Source organism: Pelmatolapia mariae, linkage group LG12 (genome assembly GCF_036321145.2).
Source record: "Pelmatolapia mariae isolate MD_Pm_ZW linkage group LG12, Pm_UMD_F_2, whole genome shotgun sequence".
Lineage (NCBI taxonomy): Eukaryota > Metazoa > Chordata > Actinopteri > Cichliformes > Cichlidae > Pelmatolapia > Pelmatolapia mariae.
The window spans coordinates 14,985,504-15,005,345 of NC_086237.1; the positions used below are offsets into that span (position 1 = coordinate 14,985,504).

At 42.7% G+C, this 19,842-nt stretch overlaps 2 protein-coding genes across 5 annotated transcripts in view; one reads left to right on the top strand and one right to left on the bottom strand.

The window, feature by feature from the left end:
- The first annotated feature begins 354 nt into the window (after window positions 1-354).
- On the top strand, window positions 355-8,600 carry rflna (refilin A). The gene is made up of 4 exons (XM_063489604.1): window positions 355-598; window positions 711-1,056; window positions 5,253-5,362; window positions 5,493-8,600. Exons 2-4 carry the CDS (start codon window positions 838-840, stop codon window positions 5,824-5,826), a joined length of 663 nt encoding a protein of 220 aa, XP_063345674.1. The 5' UTR covers window positions 355-598; window positions 711-837; the 3' UTR covers window positions 5,827-8,600.
- A 1,834-nt stretch (window positions 8,601-10,434) lies between these two features.
- ncor2 (nuclear receptor corepressor 2) overlaps window positions 10,435-19,842 on the bottom strand; it is a 92,616-nt gene continuing 83,208 nt past the window's right edge. For all 4 annotated transcript variants that reach the window (XM_063490280.1, XM_063490278.1, XM_063490279.1 and 1 more), the window contains exons 39-46: window positions 19,334-19,452; window positions 18,935-19,104; window positions 18,654-18,788; window positions 17,637-17,779; window positions 17,481-17,534; window positions 14,658-14,846; window positions 13,559-13,738; window positions 10,435-13,468 (exon numbers count right to left, since the gene is read on the bottom strand). In XM_063490280.1, coding sequence (XP_063346350.1) covers window positions 13,266-13,468; window positions 13,559-13,738; window positions 14,658-14,846; window positions 17,481-17,534; window positions 17,637-17,779; window positions 18,654-18,788; window positions 18,935-19,104; window positions 19,334-19,452 — 1,193 coding nt within the window. In that variant the 3' untranslated portion in view covers window positions 10,435-13,265. The remainder of the gene's footprint in view (window positions 13,469-13,558; window positions 13,739-14,657; window positions 14,847-17,480; window positions 17,535-17,636; window positions 17,780-18,653; window positions 18,789-18,934; window positions 19,105-19,333; window positions 19,453-19,842) is intronic.

A 19,842-nucleotide genomic window follows, 5' to 3' on the forward strand; every position in this document is an offset into this window, starting at 1 on the left:
GCCAACATTATAAAACGACTCCATCACAGCATCTGTTCTCGTTACTAGCGGATGATTAATTACTTGTCCCTACCTGCTAATTATAATATATCTAAGCAGATCGGCGACTACAGCAGTCAGGAAATTAGATAATTTGCTTAAATGCGCGTCAGCAGGTTCGCAAAACACACCAGCCAAACTGTACGGGAGGAGCAGGGAGGATGTGCTCGCCCCTGTCGGTTGTACATGGAAGTGATCCAGATCATGAGGGCTGGACTAGCTCCAGGTACGGAGGGGGGGGGCGAAAAAAGCCTGGCAGGATCATTAAGAGGGAGCTCTCCAGTGAAGAGCGCGCACACACAGGGCGCACACATACTGGAACACACGGTCAGAGCAGAGGAGCTCTCATGCAGCTCGGTGCCAGACGCGCTGTCGACTCTTTGTTTTTTGCGCGAGTTTTACTACGTAGTTGTTTTTGTTTATTTGGTTGTTTTTTAAAATTATAAATCACATAATATTTCACTTTGGAGCTGAGTCCGTGGCTACCGTGTGTTTGTTTCTTCTTCGCGCATATTTGGAATATCTTTCCTGATTAAAGTGGATACTTGACACCGCGCAGGTACAGTAAAGTTTGAAGCTGAGCTGATATCAGTCTGAGGGTTTTGTCCAAAGCCTGTGGCCAGTGGTTAAATGTCATTCCCTGATTTTTTTTTTCTTTGCCTCACTTGCAGAAGTCTTCTTGAGAGAGTTCGCACAGGATTGTTTCTGCTCGACTCAGGAGCGCTTCAAGGAAAGAAAAAAGTATTGTGAGTGCGACTGGGCTTCCTTTTTTTTTTAAATAACTGAGCCGTCCCAGAAATGGTGGGGCACCTACATTTACAAGCGATGGATGACAGTCTCAAAGGAAAGAACCGGGAAGGTCTGCTCGACAGTCCAGATTCGGGTTTGCCCCCGAGTCCAAGTCCGCCCTTCTGCTCACTTTCTCCGGCTCTGATCGAGTCGCGCTCGGGCAGCTGCACGACGCCCGTCGAAAGCCATCATGGATATTATAAGAAGGAAAGCAGAGAAGGGAAACTGGTAAGAAACAAACTGTTGCACTTTATTGTTTTAATACCGCCGTGTGAGCGGAGAGCGGACACTTATTCCTGCTCTTTGTGCCCAATTTTGCACTCAGACGCTTCAGTGACACAATGAATTAAAGGACAAAGGAGTTCATCCTCAGTAATGACGCTGAAGGAAGAGAAACTGAAAACCTGAAAGTATTTTAGCTTTTGGCCAGAAACAGATTTCACATCAGTCCCCCTCACACAACATCTGGAAGCTCTCTCTCTCTCTCGCTTTCTCTATGAGTGTGTGTGTGTGTTTCTGGAATTCAGTTGCAAACTTATGAATTTGCACTCTTGCTACTGGGCCCTCCACAATACAGTAAAACGTTTTTATTTTTTCAGCCTCGTTCATCAGCTGGGCCCTGAGTCTAACCGTGTTACGAAATTAGGGCCCAGGGACTCCCAGGGGTCCTTTCCAGAATTCCCTCAGAACCATGACACTTATTAACACCGTTACTTCATCAGCATGAATGAAGGTGGCAGGCTGATCAGATCAGTAAATAGTCAAATGTGATAAAAATGATAATGGTATTTGAGGATTTGCATATGAAAAACCTTGGATCAGGCTTTTACTCAGAGTCTGCTGTTGCTACAGGATCGCGACTGTGAACTTGTAGACAGAAAACCAGACTTTTAATCCTGTAAATTAACCATCAGCAGCAGGTCTGTGCCCTCTTTTTGAAACCTGCTGGTTCAAATTAGTTGATTTTTAGGGCGGTACTTCAACCTGTTTTGCTTGTTATCCTAAAGCTATGTGCAGTATTAGCCTTCACAGTCTGTCATGTTGAATTCTCATGGGGGGTGGGGGATTTAGAAAAGTCAGTAGCACAAATATGTACAGACAGTCCCCTGCAGGTGCAAAACTGTCCATTTCAAACACTCAGTTATTTGGCTATTTTACTCTGACTTTGATCTCTCGCTTAATATTAATATTTTTGTCCATAGCTTGCTAGTCCTGCTCAATCTCTGAACACTCACAAGCCCAGCTCCTTTAAAAGAATAGAATTAGAAGCATCAAAATGAAGTTGCAGGGTATCCAAGAACCTCAAAAATCACCAAAAAGATCACTGAAGTCTAAAAAAAAACATCTGGACATCTGGAAGCCAGCATCTTTCTGCATTAAATGCTGTTCACAATGAGTTTAAATGTGGAAGTAATAAAAACTCTGTCTTTATATACCCTTTTTGATCTTTGCTGTTTCTTGTCTTATCTGAAAATCCTAAATGGCTTCCTGTATTAGCAGCAGTCTTCCTGCCTATATGGTAAACAAATGTGCAAAATGAGTCAGACAGTCCAGTGTAAGACAGTGTTGCTACTTTGTTTTTTGTTGGGGTTTTTTGCTGGGGAATCAACATAACATGAGGCATTGTCTCTTCTTTCAAGGCAAACGCTTTTCATTGGCACGTCCTGCAGTGAATCACATGACGAGGCTGATTTGATTGAAAATCATTTCCAGGTCACTCCCAGTTCCAAAAGTCTTAAGAACATGTCTGCACAGGCTGAGGTGGCTTTTAAAGTGTGTGAAAGAGGCCTCAGAAATGCAGCGCTGCATCCTGCGAGGTGCACGACACTGGTGTGTGCTGGGACGTGAAGCAAAAAAAACGATCATCTAATCCTCTGGAGGTTCGGATTAGAGTGACTCGTCCGCTTTGTGGTTTTTCCTCTTCTTTTTCTTTTTTTAAAGAAAGGAGCTGCTCCTGCTTCTGTCTGTGGGCCTGTTTGAATTAAAAGAGTCAAATATTTCTATCTAAAAACAGTTTCCCCAAGTTTACCGAGTATAAATCTGCTGGCAGAATGAAGGGAGGTGTACCTATGCGCCGATTTTTGTTTGTTTGTTGTCTTTTTACTCCTTCCAAATCTATTTCTGTGTTGTTTTTGTATGCTACCTAAGAATAATCCTCTGGTTCTATTTCGGAGGTGCAGGGGGGGCTCGTTAGAGCGACCTCAGGCCATTGCATAAGTGTTTGATGACCTCTCACTTCTCAAATTAAACACAGATAAATGCTCAGCCAGCTTCGTCCGTTTTCAAACGTGGTTCAAATTCATGCAGATGCAGGATAATTATTCTTATATCTGCATCTTTTTATGTGTGAAGAGATTTACAGGAGCAACAGGATGCATGAAAAGCACATGCGTGGTGGTGTAATCGTGTGTATTTCAGAGGCTGTGGACGTGTCCAGTTCAAGGAGGTGGCTCCAGCTGCTGGTGGATTAGACAGGAAGGACAGGAAGGAGACAGATGACTTTTTCTTACATTTGGCTTGCTGTGGGATACTGATGAGCCTGGCTCTGCTCTAATGCCTCTACTGCTGTGCAATTCAGCAAATTTTGGTATCGATCAGATAGCAAGTGAATAGAGGGTCAGTGTCGATACTAATACCAATACTTCAAATCTATAAAGGCAGCGTGTCATGATTTTAGGACAATGCAGTTATTTACTTTTCATAATAATTAGTTGAGACAACATGCATTTTGAAACTGGATGTTTTTGGAGACTACTCGGCTGTCAGCTCTCCAGCTGTCCGTGTCTGTGTCTGCAGCCAAGTAGAATCTGGGCTTCAGAAGGTAGAAACAAAGTATCGATCCTACCGGGCTAGAATCAATCCGATACCGATACCAGCACTGGTATCAATGCTATTGATATTTGGATAACATCCACACAAACACAGACTTTGCTGCAACAAACAGCCCCCAGTTGGAAGTCTGTGTTTGGGTTGGCGTTTCTCTCCGTAGCTCTGCATTGTGTGGGCTGCTCAGCTGCACACTATTTCTTCTTACGTGGAAATGTGCTTCCAGTGGGGTGGTGGGGGGGGGGGGGGGGGGGTGCTGTGCTGTGCTGTGCTGTGTGTACATGCTCGGGGATACGGCGCCTGGAGGAGGCCTCCCCTCCATTCACGACTGTTTGCTTTGCAGACATTGCCAGAGCGCACCGTCTGCGGCGAAATACCTGGAATGCTCTCCACGCGGGAGCAGCGGTGGAAAGACAATCAGACCCTCACACGCTGTTTCCAGGTCACAGAGCAGAAAAACGAACCAGGCTGAAATTCAGCTTTTTGTTCGCTGCTGCGTGGCAGCTGTTGAAGCGCGGCGCCGTCGTACAGATGGCCCCGCGTGGCGATGATGGTAGGCTGTAGGTAAGACGAGCTTCTCGCAGTGATCTGCAGCGCCCTTGGCCTTCTTTCGCTCGTCCCCTGTAGCGGCATGTGCAGTCCAAACCGCAGCATGTGACGGCTTCTCCTGTGTAATGTGAGAGGGAGCAGAGCTGCGGTTGTGGAGTGGTTTGATTCGGACGGGGTTAGAGTTTTAATTGCGTGTGTACAGAAAAGGGTCCGTTGCATTGTTGCTGTACCAGCTTTTGTGTCCACTGAAGGCTCCAGAGGGGGTCAGTCTTGTAGGTCAGAGGTCAAGTCACAATCAGAGCTTCAACAGACAGATTATACAACAAAACCAAATAATCCCCAAATTTTAGCCCTAGGGTGTGCTTAAAACAAACTATCACTTTAAATTTGTATTTATCATATTGCGTGATATTTGGAAGAGAAGTGTTGATAGAGCATCTGTAATCCAAATGTCATAACAACGTGAACAACCCTGTGTAGTAACATATAGCTAATAAACCAAGCTGTACAGGTATTGATTGGAGCGTTTTTGACTTCAGTAAGAAGTCAGCTTTAGCTTCAGGAGGATATGGGGACAAATTTGTTCATGGATTAAAAGAAAATGTCTTCAATCAACATAATTAATGCATGTGAGGTAGTGCAGCTAACCTTTTGTAATCTAAACTCATTTTTTAAAAAGCACATTGAGTAACACGCTGCATCTCTACCAGCAGTGGTGTGGGTGTGTCAACCTCCTTAGTGCTGGGATGTTGGAACATAAGGGCAGGGGTTCAGAATTGGTCTGGAAAAGGAGTGCTACGTTTTTGAACTTTTAAATGTATTTTAACAAGTTTTACAGCTTTTCCTGTTGATAAAGACAGGCTGGAGAGTTGTCTTTCTGGTCTAATTGTTGTAGTACTGGCTTGTACCCTCAAAAAGGTGAGTTGTTGCGAGGTTGAGAAGAAAGAGGGTGGGGACTCCAGTGATTTGAACTGGCTCTGTTGGGATTTCTTAACTGGGATGATTGTTTGCTTATATGTGAGATTGTAACCCGTGTTTTCTCTGCACAGCTGCCCTACCTGCTGCTGAACTCCACGGGAACCGACCCAAAGACTCGCATGCACCCCGTGTTCTTTGGAGAAAGCATCGAGGTCAACCCCAAACCAGAGAAGGAAATCAAGTAAGGGCGCATGTAAAGATGTGGCACTGTTTTTGCATCCTCTTCCATCTGAGCGCTGTTCTCTTGTCAGCACTCCCACCTATTGAATCACTTCACGTGAGTTTCTTAACAGCCACTTTGTCGTTTTCAGGTGTAACTCTGAGGTCAAGTACGACTCCGACAAGCACTACCGCGACCGGGTGTTTTGCACCCCCGTTCCCACGGCTACATCCTTCAGCGAGACGGTGGTGGCGGTGCGGAACTGCACCTGGAGGAGCTACAAAACCCAGGTGTATCTGGAGCCCCGGCAGAGGCCCGTCAGCTACCAGAGCACCACCATAATCTACCCGAAACATGCCAAGAACACTTACCGCACCACGCTCAACTACAACGCCACAGGCTCCCGCCGTTGGTATGTCTCCACAGTGAAACTGGAGTCAAGTGAGGATACTAGTCCCTGCATCATCTACACAGAGGACCTGTAGGGTCTGGACTGCATCAGCCTACACAGGAACAAAAGCTATTTGGTGATCGTCCTGGTTCTTTTCTCTTTTTTTCTTCTTTTTTTTTATTTCAAGGACAAAAAAAAACTCACAAAGACCCACACTGAGAGGGAAATACTTCAAGCAATATCTGGACTCCATGAAAACCCTGCTCTGCTCACCTTTACTGGCCATGGAAGAAACTGCAGTGGCATTTAATAACCTGATTATATTTAGATTTTCTACTGTTGCAGTCTCTAAAAAGAACGGCGCTGGTTTTCTGGCAGCTCAAAGCTGCGCTTCGGTGGTTAATGTCTTATTTAAATATAACGCTGACAAGTGGCCTTCGCACTACTTCGGGTTCCTTTGCAACCTCAGTGATGGCAATGATCAGAATGTAGATATCTGTGTATATAGAGAAAAATCAAGAATGACTCGTGTTTTGGAGCTTTTGAAAAATCAGTCACACACAATGTAAAGCTTTCTAAATAATGGCTTTATTGCACTTGTTTTCTATATATCACAGTTCTCTCCGAGGGCTTTTGGCACGGCACGGGGGAATTTCAGGACCGCGTATGAAAATTTGGACCAAAGAGCGTTTTGAGTGAGACTGCACACTGAGGTAGCGCGCTCGCTTATCATTGGACACTTTCAATTCAAGCTTGTGCAGTTTGATCGAGAGAGCTAAGGCTAGAGTCTTTTATCAAAACAACACAGTTAGAGAGAGTATATGAGGAGACATGGGATCTCCGTAAAAACTCTCTGTAGCATTATATTTAACTGTGTCGGACCATGACAGCTGTTCAGTTAAAACGAACACGTTGGTGAGCGCAGTCAACGATGCAGTTTTGGTAACTGGTCCTTGTTTGCTCTCTAGGAGGTGCTGAAGGGCTCCAAAACAAAAATGAATAAATAAATTAGCAATATATTAAGAGTTTAATGCTTAAAAAGTGAATTAAAGTGTGGGTAAAGGACCACATCACCTGTAGGTCCAGTATAACTGAGAACAGGACCTTCAACAGTGATTTCCTTTTTTTCCCTGTCTTTTTCAAACAGTTCACTTTTAACAATCAGAGGGAAGTATGTAACACTCCCCCGTCATAATTCTCGGTACAGAACAAACTGTACAGTGGCGCTCACTCGTCTGCTTCTCTGTTACGCCTACAAAACAAACACAAAACAAGAAGCTTTTCCAAATTCACTCTGTGCGGCGATCGTACATCTGTTTTAACTGTTCCTCGTGTTATTGCCAACACTGCTCCACATTCAGTGGCAGCGGACACTATGAAAGACAACTCCTTAAGTGATTTCATTTAAAGATTGAGGAATACGTTAGCGAGTAAAACCGTCCATACTTTTAAGTAATAACAAGAATAATAATCGATGTAATCTTTGATGTTGAATCACAACTTGTAGCATAACTTCCAAAACGCCAGTCTTACACAACAAGCTAAACTAGAGTCCTGCCAATACTGTCAGCTGATATTAGCAGACCTATCTGTGATAAACACATTTGAAAAGCAAGGAAGAAACGGGAGAAACACCCTTAAGTTTAACTCATGTTGTGGGTGTTGTTGCACAGTTTATCCACCAGAGGGCAAACTATGTCTGCAGCTTCCCTCCAGCCACTGGATCAAACTCCACAAGCAGCTGATGTGAGCAGTCAGCAGACAAGTAAATAAATAACTACACGGGAACAATGTGAAAAGTTGTTGGAAAAGGAAATCTGCAAATTTTCAGAAAGTTCTGTCTGACAAAAAAAATATTGGCCAATGTATCGGGATATCTGATATTTAAATCACCCGATTTTGGTATCAGTCTTAAAAATCCGGTATCAGTTGGGCTCTAAACTAAAGTAACATTTAATTAAGAAAACAGAGCACTGTTTCTGTTTATCAGATATTTAGTAAAAACTAGCCTATGTAATCCAACCTCTGTTAAGTCACCGATGTGCAGACTTTATTTATAAAATCTACTTAACTAGGCGAGTTTAGAATAAACTGAGTAGCACAGTAGCACAAAAACTCACAAAAGTGAAGCAGTGAACCCACGCCACATTTCTCCATTGAGGGTTTCATCTATTTCTTTATGTGTGTCTAATATAAATATATGTAAATGTTTTAATTATTGAACATGGCAAATATTGAAACTTCAGACTTTACCTCAAATTTTCTTAGGTATCAATTTTTAGTCATTGCCAGTGTGTGTTGTTGATTGTCAGTTGAGGTTTTCTTGTATTTTCACAGTTTGAAATAGCCTCCGGGTTAAGTGTCAAACGGAAAAGTAAGGCGTGCACGAAGCCGAGGCAGTGCATCAGTACTGTAAGATGGGGTTTTTTAGAGAGGAAGAAACAAATATAAAGAGCGAGAAGAGACGAGACAAGCAGATCTGCGCTTTTCAAAGAAAAATAGAGAGCGGCTGAGGAAATTGTTCAGGAGACGGTTTTTTTTCTACAAAACAAAGCTCCTCGGGAAGATGTTGCGAGTTTTGCAACGTGCAGATGGTGCGAGAAATGTCAGAGACGGCCTGTGAAATGTCAGAGGATGATGAGAGACAGTCGACCAGTGTCGAGTGTAATACTGTGGTGGCTTTATGTGAGATCCTTTGTGTGTTTTCTAACACTTGATTTTGTTACTGTAAAATATTTTCCTGTTGTATATGTGGTATCGAGGCACTTCGCAATTCTCTTTCTATTTTTGTACGCCAATCATTGTTGTTATTCTGATCGAAGAAAGTAATTTAAAACAAAAGATGATTATCCTGATGGAATAAAAGACAAGCAGTTCCCAAACCTTACTTCTGTTGTTTTTGTCGCTCATCTGTGATCACGGGAAACAGAAACAGGTGCTTCTATTTGACAGACTGTACCGCATTAAAATAGAGTCGAGGCCTGTCCATCAAGCAGAATGTAATGTTAATGTTTTTAAAGCGTTGTCCAAGAACAGAGGCTGTAAATCAAGGTGGCGATCGTTCCGCATGTTCATCCTCGGCTGGTTTTAAATATCAGACTGCAGCAAAAATAACATTAGCTGCTGCTGCCAGTGTTGGTGCGGGTTTTTGGATGGGAGTCTGCTGCAGCTCACATCATCATTCGGCGCCTCATCCGTCTCTCCCACGGCGAGGCAGCAAACGGGGCCTGACCGCACTTTCACATTTAGGACCTCATCTATAAAAAGCTTTTTCTTTTAGTGTGTTAATCCAAACTGTACATTTATTATTTTTAAACAAACCACCAAAAGGGAAGGCTCACCCCAAAATTAATGTTAGAATACAGCTTTTCCTCTATTTGTTTCTAGTGTGTGTTCTACTTTTGTAGACATCAATAGTTGTAGAAATGTCTGCTTCCTCTTGAATACAGTGTAATTATTATCAGCTCGCCTCATGGTGCTCAAAACGTCAGAGACGTGGAATAAAAGGCTTAGATAACCTTTTAGTGTCAGCTTCCTGTAGGAACTACTTTGTAGCTGCACCTCAGTAAAAGAAAAACTATCATTGTGACTAGAGGCTTGTTCTAGTGAGAGCATGACCATAGCATTGCCCCACCATATCTGAGCCATTTTGGACGGCTGACAAAATAGGAAAACCACAAGCAGGTAAATATACTCTCACTTTATTGTGAAACTTCAAACTTTACCTCAAATTTGATATGTTATCAATTTTAAGTCCCCCAACGAGGTGCTGGAAACATTCCTCAGAGATTTAGTTCATTTTGACGTGACGGCATCACACAGTTGTCGGCTGCACATCCACGATGAGAATCTCCTGCCCCACCCACATCCCAAAGGTGGATTGAAATCTGATTGGAGAGGCCATTTCAGTAAAGTGAGCTTGTTTTCACATTCAAGAAACCAGTTTGAGATGATGTGAGCTTTGACAAAAGAAGATGGGCACACTGTGGTCATAAAAGGATGGGAACGGTCAGCAATGTTCAGGATGGCTGTGCTGTGTGCTGTAAAAGAAGTGATTTACCGCATCCTAACAGCACCAGGAGCAGCACCAGCCTGAGCTGCAGATGCAAGGCAGAACGGATCCAGCCTTCAGAGATGCTCTTCTGCATACGCTGGGTCTAACAGTGGTTATCTGAGTTACCGGTGCCTTTCTATCAGCTCAAAGCAGCCTGCCAGTTCTAACCTCAGACACCAACGATGTATTTGTGACCACAGTCTCTTCTGTCAGTCCTAATAATTATATGGCAGATTGAACTGGAACTGTGCTGCTGATGCTTACCGACTCTCAAATCTTATATATCATATGATTACAAAGTGAAAATGCATTCTACTGATCGGTTGATTTTAGGTTTTATCGGGGTTTGTTGAATTCTGCAAAATCTCCGCAGAGCACATGAAGCAGCTTTACTTTGTAGCTGCAACATTAAAATAATTTAAAATGCAGCTCGACCTATTTTCTTCAATTCTTCTGTTTAAGAAAGAAGGAAAAAAAAATCTCTCTTCCACAACAACACATTCAACATGCCACTGAAATATTTGCTTGCACCGCCCCCTGCTGTAAATCAACCGCCATTACTTTAGGCTCCAATAATAAGAACAAATGGAAAACGGCAGCCCCTCAATCAAAGCCACTGCCAATAAATAACAAGACTGAGACCATGAATGGCAATAAGCTTTTTATTTAAACATTAAGGCAGTGTCTCTTTTGTTTTTCATTTTTACACTGCTATCCACAAAGCTTGCTGGTGGGCATGTAGAATTTAACCATGTGAATATTTCTTCTTTCTTTTTTTTGTAATACCAACCTCGAAGCAAGCCACATAAATATTTACATCTCTTCAGTTGTATATACAATCCTTGCTATTATACAGTGGGTTATAATAAAAAAAAATGCACAAAATGGTTGAACAATGTGTTGTTTGTCAATCCCCCACCCCTCCCTCTCCCACCCCCCCACCACTGGACAGTCCAGGGAACACCATCAGCAATCACCTTTGTCCTTTCAGGTTTGAATGATTAATCTGGTTTCAAATGAAACAGGCGTGCACTGAACAAACAGTGAGAACAAAAAACAAAATGGATACATGTTAAAATTCATTTTTAGTATACTTAAAAAAACCAAAATGTATTAGTCAGGGAACAGCTGGATATGGCTTAGTCTGTTTAGCGTCACATTCTTAAATTTCATCAGTGGATAAGTGATATACACGCAGAGACCAATGCACCAAGCCTGGCTGTGTTTCTGCCGTGCCTGATGAAATAAACCATCCATCAGTCTTGACAGAAAAAAAACTTTAAAATAAAAACTTAAAGAAAAGAAAGAGACCTCAAACACAGCTGAGATGAGCTTTTTGCAGGTAAGGCCAGCTAGATGCTTCACCGTCAACAGGTAGGATGAAGGAGGGAGAGGAGGTAGTCCTATAACAGTCATGTTTGTGTTGCGAGTATCACGAGCTTACTGCGGCTGCTTCCCAGTCCCAGGCAGGGAAGGAAAAACAGAAGCTTTTCACATCAATTTACAGAGTTAGGGTGACCTTTAAAACGCTGCACGAAAATGTGCTAAAATTGTGAGATATCGTCGTGCAAAAACTACCAGGATGCTTCTGAACGCCTCGCCCCTCCACCTCCTCTGACTCGTACAAACTCAGGAGCTGCAATGAAGTACACTTGAATTAATTTGTCATAGGTCTCTGTTGTTTAAGAAAACGTCTGATGGAGGCCCAGGTAAGCCGTCCTTTGACACAGTTTTGTCTTGTTTAGTGTATAAATCTAATGAGTGAAACATTTCAAAGCTAAGGCAGTGATGGATTGGGAAGGGAGGAAAAAAAGATGTTTCATTTGTTTATTTTTTTGTTTGTTTGTTTCTGGTTTTACATTTCCCTGTGTGGACAGTATAAATCCCGGCATGTGGGGGCTAAAAAGAAAAATTGTGCGTCACTTGATAACTTCAGTACTGTATATTGTAAAATAAATGGCACTTAACACTAAGAATATCTCATAACTGTACAAAATCTGCCTGGATGAGGAGTCGAGTCTCAGCGCCTCTTTTGGGCAGCAAAAGGTCAGAGGTCAGATCGTCACGACAGCTTCGAGACGGGATTCTAGCAGGCCAGATGAACCCGACGCTGCCACGGACCAAAAGTCGTAGAAGGATGGCTTCTTTTTTAATTCTTTAAAGTCACCTTTTTTAATGCAAGGAAACTCGAGTGATGCTGTGGAATTCGCCTTTAAGCAGCTTTAAGTTTGGTCTTCAAACTGGCTCGAAGCGGCTTAAGTCATCGATCACCGAAATGCGATTGTCGCTTTGAGTGCGGGGGAGCTACACAACAGAGGTGGCAAGACCAAAGAACAAAATGAGCAGATGTTGAAGGAGACCTCCACAGTGGGATTTTCTACGCAGTTCTTGGGTCCATTATTTTTTTCCCACCTGACACAGGAAACAATTTCTTAAATGCCATTGTGAACAGATTGACAACTAAGTGCTTAATATCCAAAAAACTGTTTCAACAAACACAGACATGGTTAATATATAAAAAAAAAAAAAACAGTGAGAGTGTCACTTGTCTCAGTGCCATCCATCTGGCAAATCATCTCTCCGCACATGGATTCCTGAAGTCAAACTAGGGCTTTGCCTTTTCTCCAGGGCCCTCCCCACTATGTGACGACATCAGCAATGAACAGCATGTTTACCCTGTAAACCAATGATATGACCCACCCACATAACAATCTCTGCCTGCCCCCCCGCAAAAAAGATACATCCTTACAACAAAATGACACCATCAAAAGTTCACCATCAAAATGTACTAAAGGTCTCAGCTCACCAAACACAGGACTGGACTGACAGAATTTAAAGTAAAAAAAAAACAAAACCAACAAAAAAGAAAAAAACCCAAGGAAAAAACAAACACGTCGATTCTCCTCCTGTCCACCCTCGCCTGTGTTCTTGTAGTGGTAGCAGTGCTCAAGCCACGTGCACCTGGAGTTCACCATGAAGAAATACAAGAGGGTCCTCCGTGTACATGCCGCTGCTCTCAGGGCAAATCATCTGTCACTAGAGCAGCAGTCATCGGCCTCCTGACCGGACCAACAACACAATCTCAGTCCCTTCCACACAAGTGTAAAAACATTAGACCAGGATACCCGCAAAGGGTGGAGGTCCATGTGTGTGTATATCGATAAGGCCAGTGAGGAAAAGTAGTAAATTAAGAAGAAAAAACAAAAAGTGATTTGTCCTTTGGAGCAGTCCTGGAGTGAATGCATAACATGTAAGCACAAACATACATACACGTGCCTGCACACATGCATGCACGGGGGGTGCAGCAGTGCTCCACTTCGTCGCTGTTTGGCGTATCAGGTGCATGAGAGGAGGACGCGATCCATTCTCGATGACCGATGGAGGAAATGCGTGTTGGAATGGTGTGGGAAGGTCTGCGGATGCCGTGTTTGTGGAGGTGAGTGACCGTACGCAGGTCCTGTTAAATCTGGCGTTTCCAGTCACTCGCTGTCGGACAGGGTCTCGTATTGAGACACAAGCAGAGGTTTGTGCTCCTCCTCCCCCCAGGAGGGGCGACCCTGTCCGGGTCCGGACCCTGGTCCCTGGCTCCCTTGTTGGCCAGAGGAGGGTGAATGAGCAGGCATCGGTCCGCTGGGGTAACGCATGATCAGCGGGTTGCATGGAAACGGAGTTGGTGTTGAACCTGCAGAGAGCAAAACCAAGGAGTTGTTATCAAGTGTTCACACTGCTCCTACAGGATCTCATATGAAATCAGTGTCACAAAGGTTTATACCTGCAGACAAAGGCCGGTCCTCCCAGACACGGTTGGTGAGCGGGGTTCGCCTGTTGCAGTCTCCCTCTGAGTGGACCGAGGACACAGAGGAAGGTCTCTCACCTCCTGAAAGCCCTGGTCCTGGAGACTTTGCCTTGCGCCCATTAGAGCGTCCACTACCCTTCGAGGACTTTGCGCCTCCTGCAAACAAAGGAGATCAAGCGCCGATGTGAGTCTACAGTATACTCCGTTTAAAGATGCTTATTCTGAGCCACCTTTGGCCACATAAACTATAGCTTCCAACATTAATGTTTACGTGTATGGTTCTGTTTGTCACAGCAACACATCAGTAACGCCTAACGTACTCAGGAGCAGGTTTAATCAATGTAAACAAGATTACAGACAGAGCTAAACTGTGTCATTTCAGGAAAATTAGGACAAGCACCGCTGCTCTATTCTTGGGTGAGGAACAGGTTGCAATCAGTGTACTGATAATGACAAGAGCATCGACATGTGTGAAGTGTATGCAGCCCACATTAGGAGACAAATGTGATTATACTTCCAGCCACTTTCCACCAAACAACTATGAATTGTGTTATTTTATCCTGTCCAATCTAGTCCAGTCCAATCTCATGCAATGAATTAGTATGAAGAACCAAACAAACCAGGTGAGCACACCGGCGATCAACTGATCCTGAATCAGCCAGTTGATTTTGTAACTTGTAGGCAACAAATAGAGAACAGGACTCCATAGTGCTTCCTTTATGACTTAAATCTTGCTTTAACCCCAAAATACACTTCGGCACAGTTGCACAACAGATCATATAATTCAGCTAACTGATAATATTTATTACTACAGATGAGAAGCACGTCAGACAAACTGTTAAAATGGAGACATCTGTTTAAGTAGAAACACCACTCCATAAATAGAAATGCTGGCCACAGAGATTTCCATATATATGCCAAACATTAGGTAACATGATACAAGGACAGTGCAAGGTGCCATTGATCAGATGGCACGGATGCAAATTCTATAAAAATATAGTGTAGGTGTAAAATTTGAACCTTTGGATTCAAATCCAAACCAGATTACGTATGAAGGTATCTTAAGTGTTGGCACCTTGTGACAAAGAGTCTTCCACCCGCCCCTCTGCAGACAAACCGGAGCTCAGCGGGGTAGCAGCGTTGGATGGAGAGCGCTCCTCAGACTGATCATAATTGCCCATCAAAGCCTTTCTTATAATGGCCTCCAGGCCTATTGAGTTTCCAGGCGTTTCTGGGGCTGGGTTATGGCGGATGTTTACAGGTCCTGTGAAAGAAGAGAACATTATAAAGGTTAATAGTTGGCCGAAAATCACAACAGTGAGATGCAAAATGGTCAGAAAAGTAAAAAATATGTAAAAACGCTGTTAGGGAGGACGAGGAGCATCAGCAGTGAATAGAGTCGGATATCAAAAAAAAATATACAGGATTTCTACTTGTTGGTTTACACCAGCCTGAGTGTTTCACACTTGTACTTAAATTCAGTTACAGATGTAACGTTGAATGAATACATTTTAAAAAATGGTTGAGCTGCAGCCTCTTCTCCACACACACACACACACACACACACACACACACACACAAAGAGACAGCACATCAGCAGCGGCAGTGAAACCAGGTTAAGTTAAAAATAAATGTTCTGGCAACAAGAACCTTCGTTACTGAAAGAGCAATCAAAGCCTTGGTGTAGGCCACTATGCAAAACACCTGTTAAATTTAAAACCACTGAGCAGCTTCAGTTCACACTTATTAGCACCTGCATTAGAGCGCAGAGGACTGTGGAGAAACCAGAAAACTCCACTCAGTGTTTACTAAAGCCAATTTCCAACTCTGTCCTGGCTTTAGATTTCTAATGGACTTACTAAAACTTGTTCTTTATCTTCAAGATTAAAAGACAAAAAAAAAACCCTTAAAAATGTATTTAGGAAATGGCAGGAGATACATTGTTTGGGGACCAAACTGACAAAGAGAACAAAATTAGTGCAAAAAATTACTCCAGAATCAAAGCATCATTTTAAATTTGTGATAGATTTGCAAAATCTAGAAGACTGGCTGAGAGAGCGAGGAATGCACACAGAGTATAAGCGCAGATTTCAAGCATGTGTTCCTCTTCAGTAACAGCACAGCAATTTAGATCAGAGATCGACAGCCAAAGAAATATTTGCTCTGATATAAAAGCGTGCTCTTCGTACTGTTTGGAGTTCAGGACAATCTGAATATGCTATGACTGATTCCTAGAGAGAAGTATATATACACATGAAGGTGTGCTGACTAAAAGTTTTCTTTATGCACTGAATTCTGTAGAAATATGACAAAACCTGAACTCTGTTACTGCTAAAAGTACCTTTGCTGCCTGTAATACATCTCTGTCATGTATACTTCTTGTATCAGGTAATGTTTTCCTCCTAACAGCTCACTTCGAGCTTGGCTCAGTTACATTAAGATACCAGCCTTTTTACACAGCAGAAATGTGTGAGGATCAGGTCTAAACGTTCTGCAGGACCGAGCCAAAGCAAAGGCAACACACTCTTGAACAATCCACCTGTGCCTACAACACTGCCAACATCTCCCACTTGCATCCCAAATAAATTAACACTCCTAGTGTCATATATCACAGCTATGTCAGGCACAAACTAAGACATGCTTTCCTCCCCTGGCATTAAAGATTGATGCAGTAAAGTGCTTTGTGTGGTTAGTTTAAATCACCTCCTTCCTAAATATTGTGCTCTGAAAGGGAAACTACCACAAATTCATATTCATTCAGTCCACTACTGTTTCAATTGCAAACTGCAGCTATGGCAAAAACAAGCAAACAAAAAAAAAACTCAGGATTTTTTTTGTTTGTTTTGTTAAACACTTTCAGAAACAGTAAACAGAGTCATAATTGTCAGCCCTGTTATATGCAAACTATGTGTTTAAATTCAAATTTAAGCAACAGAGGAATTCACAGGGTAGCATAAAACTGCAGAAGATGATCGTCTCACAGAGAAATGGAGCCCACCACCCACAATGCTCTCAGACATGTACCCATTCCAACCACACCCATCTTTGACTGATTCTAGCGGTGCATTAAACTGCACGTCTTCAAGCTTTCGTGGCTGCCTCTTGCACGGTTGTGATGTGCCAAAGTACACAAAACTGACTTTGCGTAACAGTACAAGTCTCCAAGAGCACAGTTTGCTGATACAGTCTTAAGTACTGTGGTTGGCAATTAGCCAAAGCGAGCCTTCAAATCAGAGCTTTGTGTCTGCACACAGAAATGGACTGTTAGCTAACGCTTCCTCACCGATGGTGAGACTGTAGGAGGAATTTAAACTGTAAAGGTAACATGTATAGATGCTCTCATGTATTTTCTCAAATCTAACAAGTAGGAGACCAAGTCAAGCCTACACTGCGCCTGCAGCACACTTGAGCAGAACTTGAAAACATGCAGCTAGCGCTGTTCCCCAGTGAGCAGCTGATAGATGTGATCCATAACAGATTAAAGTCTGCCAAGGTGGTGGACATCAATCATCTTAAACCTAAATCAAATGTGGTGTAGTTGCGTAAGTACAAAGGCCGTTTTTTTTAAACAAAACGGAGCAAAATGAAATTTCTGCACTTGGTCAACAATATCAACATGACTGATTTCTTTCTACATTTATTTTACTTCACACTCATGTAGCATCTGCCTCTTGCAGACCCTTTATTAACCACACAAAGGAAGATCAAGCGCAAGTTGCATTTTGAATGTTTGACTTTATGAAAATGCAAAGTTATTTTTGTTTGGAGATGATGCCAGTTATGCAATTCTTTGATAAAGCTGCCGATCCATTATTATCAAGAAGGCACGGGTATCTCGGCCTAAACGTTCGCTCATTGTTCTGCTGTTTATTAATAGCAATGTGGCTTAAATGATTACCTGCAGTTGTAGATGCTGGCATATTGAAGATTTCTGTTCCAGGCTGACCAGCATCTGAAAGTGTAAAAAGGGTTTCTTATTTATGCTCCATTTAAATTAAAATAACATTGTTTACTACGGAGCACTCGGTAAGACCAGTCCTGAGGTCAGACTTACTGAAATCAGTTTCACTTCCCACTACTGTCATCTTCTTGATGATTTCCTGTTTCTTTGATTTCACAATAGCCGAGTTGCTCTCAGTCAGTTTGCTGAAGAAGGCAGGAGGCTGGGAGGCATTTGGAGGAGAGTGGGAACCCATCCTGTAGAAGAGAAAGTACTATGATGTCAACATGCGCACAGACACAAACTAACCCGACTCCTGTGACAAGACAATTTAATAAGCACACATGTAAATGTAAGGGCTTCATCATTTTAAAATTGCAAAAAAACCCAAAACAACAACAACAAAAAAACAACCCACTCATTTATCCAACTATCTACTGGTGTGCACTGCTGTGACGACAAGGCAAGCCAACATTTTTTGTACTCAGCTGTGGTACCTGCCTTCTATACTGAGAATTTCCTAAACAGTTAAGGTGCTACATTCAAGGCATCAGGTCATGCCACCTTATCAAGGAGCGGATGCTCTTTATTGACGTTAAAGCTCCTCCTTTCTCCTACCTCAGAGATGAAACAGCACAATCAGTTGTTAATAAATGGTGAAACCTGGCAATCACAATTTATGGCCCAGAGGATTACGTGACAATCATGCCACCCACTTCGGTTGTAAAAACCTTTCCAGTGCAACAAGGCTACCAAACAGATACGCAATCATTAAAGTTTCCTATTTCTCTGACTGAAGAAAATAAAAAGTAGGTCTATTAACCCAGAAGCAACTCGGTTATCTGGAGCAGAAACTCCGGAAACCACAATCCAATGTCAGAGTCTGTCACTGTCCTTTAAACATGACTAAACTACACATACACATGTGACAGGTACAGTATATATGCAAGCATAAAACAGTGGGCTAGTATTTCATGACCAGGACCCAAATTTTGACATTGTGTTACAGAATTTGCTCAGTGAAATAATCTAATTAGTGGTGCTAAATGTAAATAAACTGTGCTCATAATGGACTTTTTGGAGCGGACTCTTGACTTTCATGCTGCTGCTCCAACCCAAGTCCAAACTTACCCTTGCTCTCCCTGCTCGCTGGGGTAGGAGGCTCCTCTCTGGATTTCAGGTTCAGAGTTGGCTCCAGCAGGAGACACCGGTTCGATGCCGTCAATAGAAACACTGACAGGTGATGTTTTAGGCTGAGGTGGAGATCTGGAAAACAGGATGAATATCATAACTCTGATTATCCATTACATATATTCTATGACATAAAAATCTTTTTATCACTTATTTAAGATATTTTTAACATGAGTGACAAAAGGTTAGATGCACTAATTGTACCCAACAGAGATTCCTACCGGTCTCTGTTGCGTTCTCCACCAGGTCCCTCAGCATAGCGGGTCCCCTGAGCAGACTCCTGTGAAGTGGGAGGGAGCTGGGAGGCACTGGGTGGACGGGTCAAGTCCAGGACAGGAGAACCGTGGTAGCTTTGCTGCTGGCTCTGCCTGTAGTCTTTAGTTATCACCTCCTGTTTGGGTGAAGATTATCAACATCAGACATTACACAACACTGTCTGAGATAAACTCTATCAGGAGACCTGTGTGTAAGGATTTTATTTTACTCTAAAGAAAACTAAACACATTCGACATGCATGCATTTGCTTTAATACAAACGCCAACTTCTTTTATAAAGCACTTCTAATTATTATCGTTTGATATTAGATTATTTTGCTGTTTGCAGTAGTTGAGAGGGCTTACGCTGATGTGCTGTGCCAGAGTGACCACCCTTTGGCTGCCTTTGACACAAGGGGACTGGGGCTGCTGGCCTGGAGACAGTCTCTCTTCAGATGGAGAACGGTAAAGACTGTGTGTCATAGCTAAGAGTTGAATCCAGAAAACAAGCAGGCACACACACACCCACCCACACACACACAGACAGGCAAAAAGCACACCCACACGTTTTAAAAATTAGTTTGGATTTTCAGGTTAAGGTGACATAATTCCAAACCTTTGGAATGTCCTAATGAAAACATGCATTTTTTTTCCCCGAAATGTCTCTACACTCATCCAGACTTCTGTAGGCTCAAGGTGCAAGCTTTGAAAAAAATAAAAGAAGAAGAAAAAGAAAATATATCTAAATATGAGTAAGTGTGAAGAGCTGCTCAAGATATTTTCAGTGCACACTTTGCATACACCCTTGGCAAACTCATCTTTGACCAGAAATGGTGCTAAAATTGACAGGTTTTGCATCAGTAACTGAAATGAAG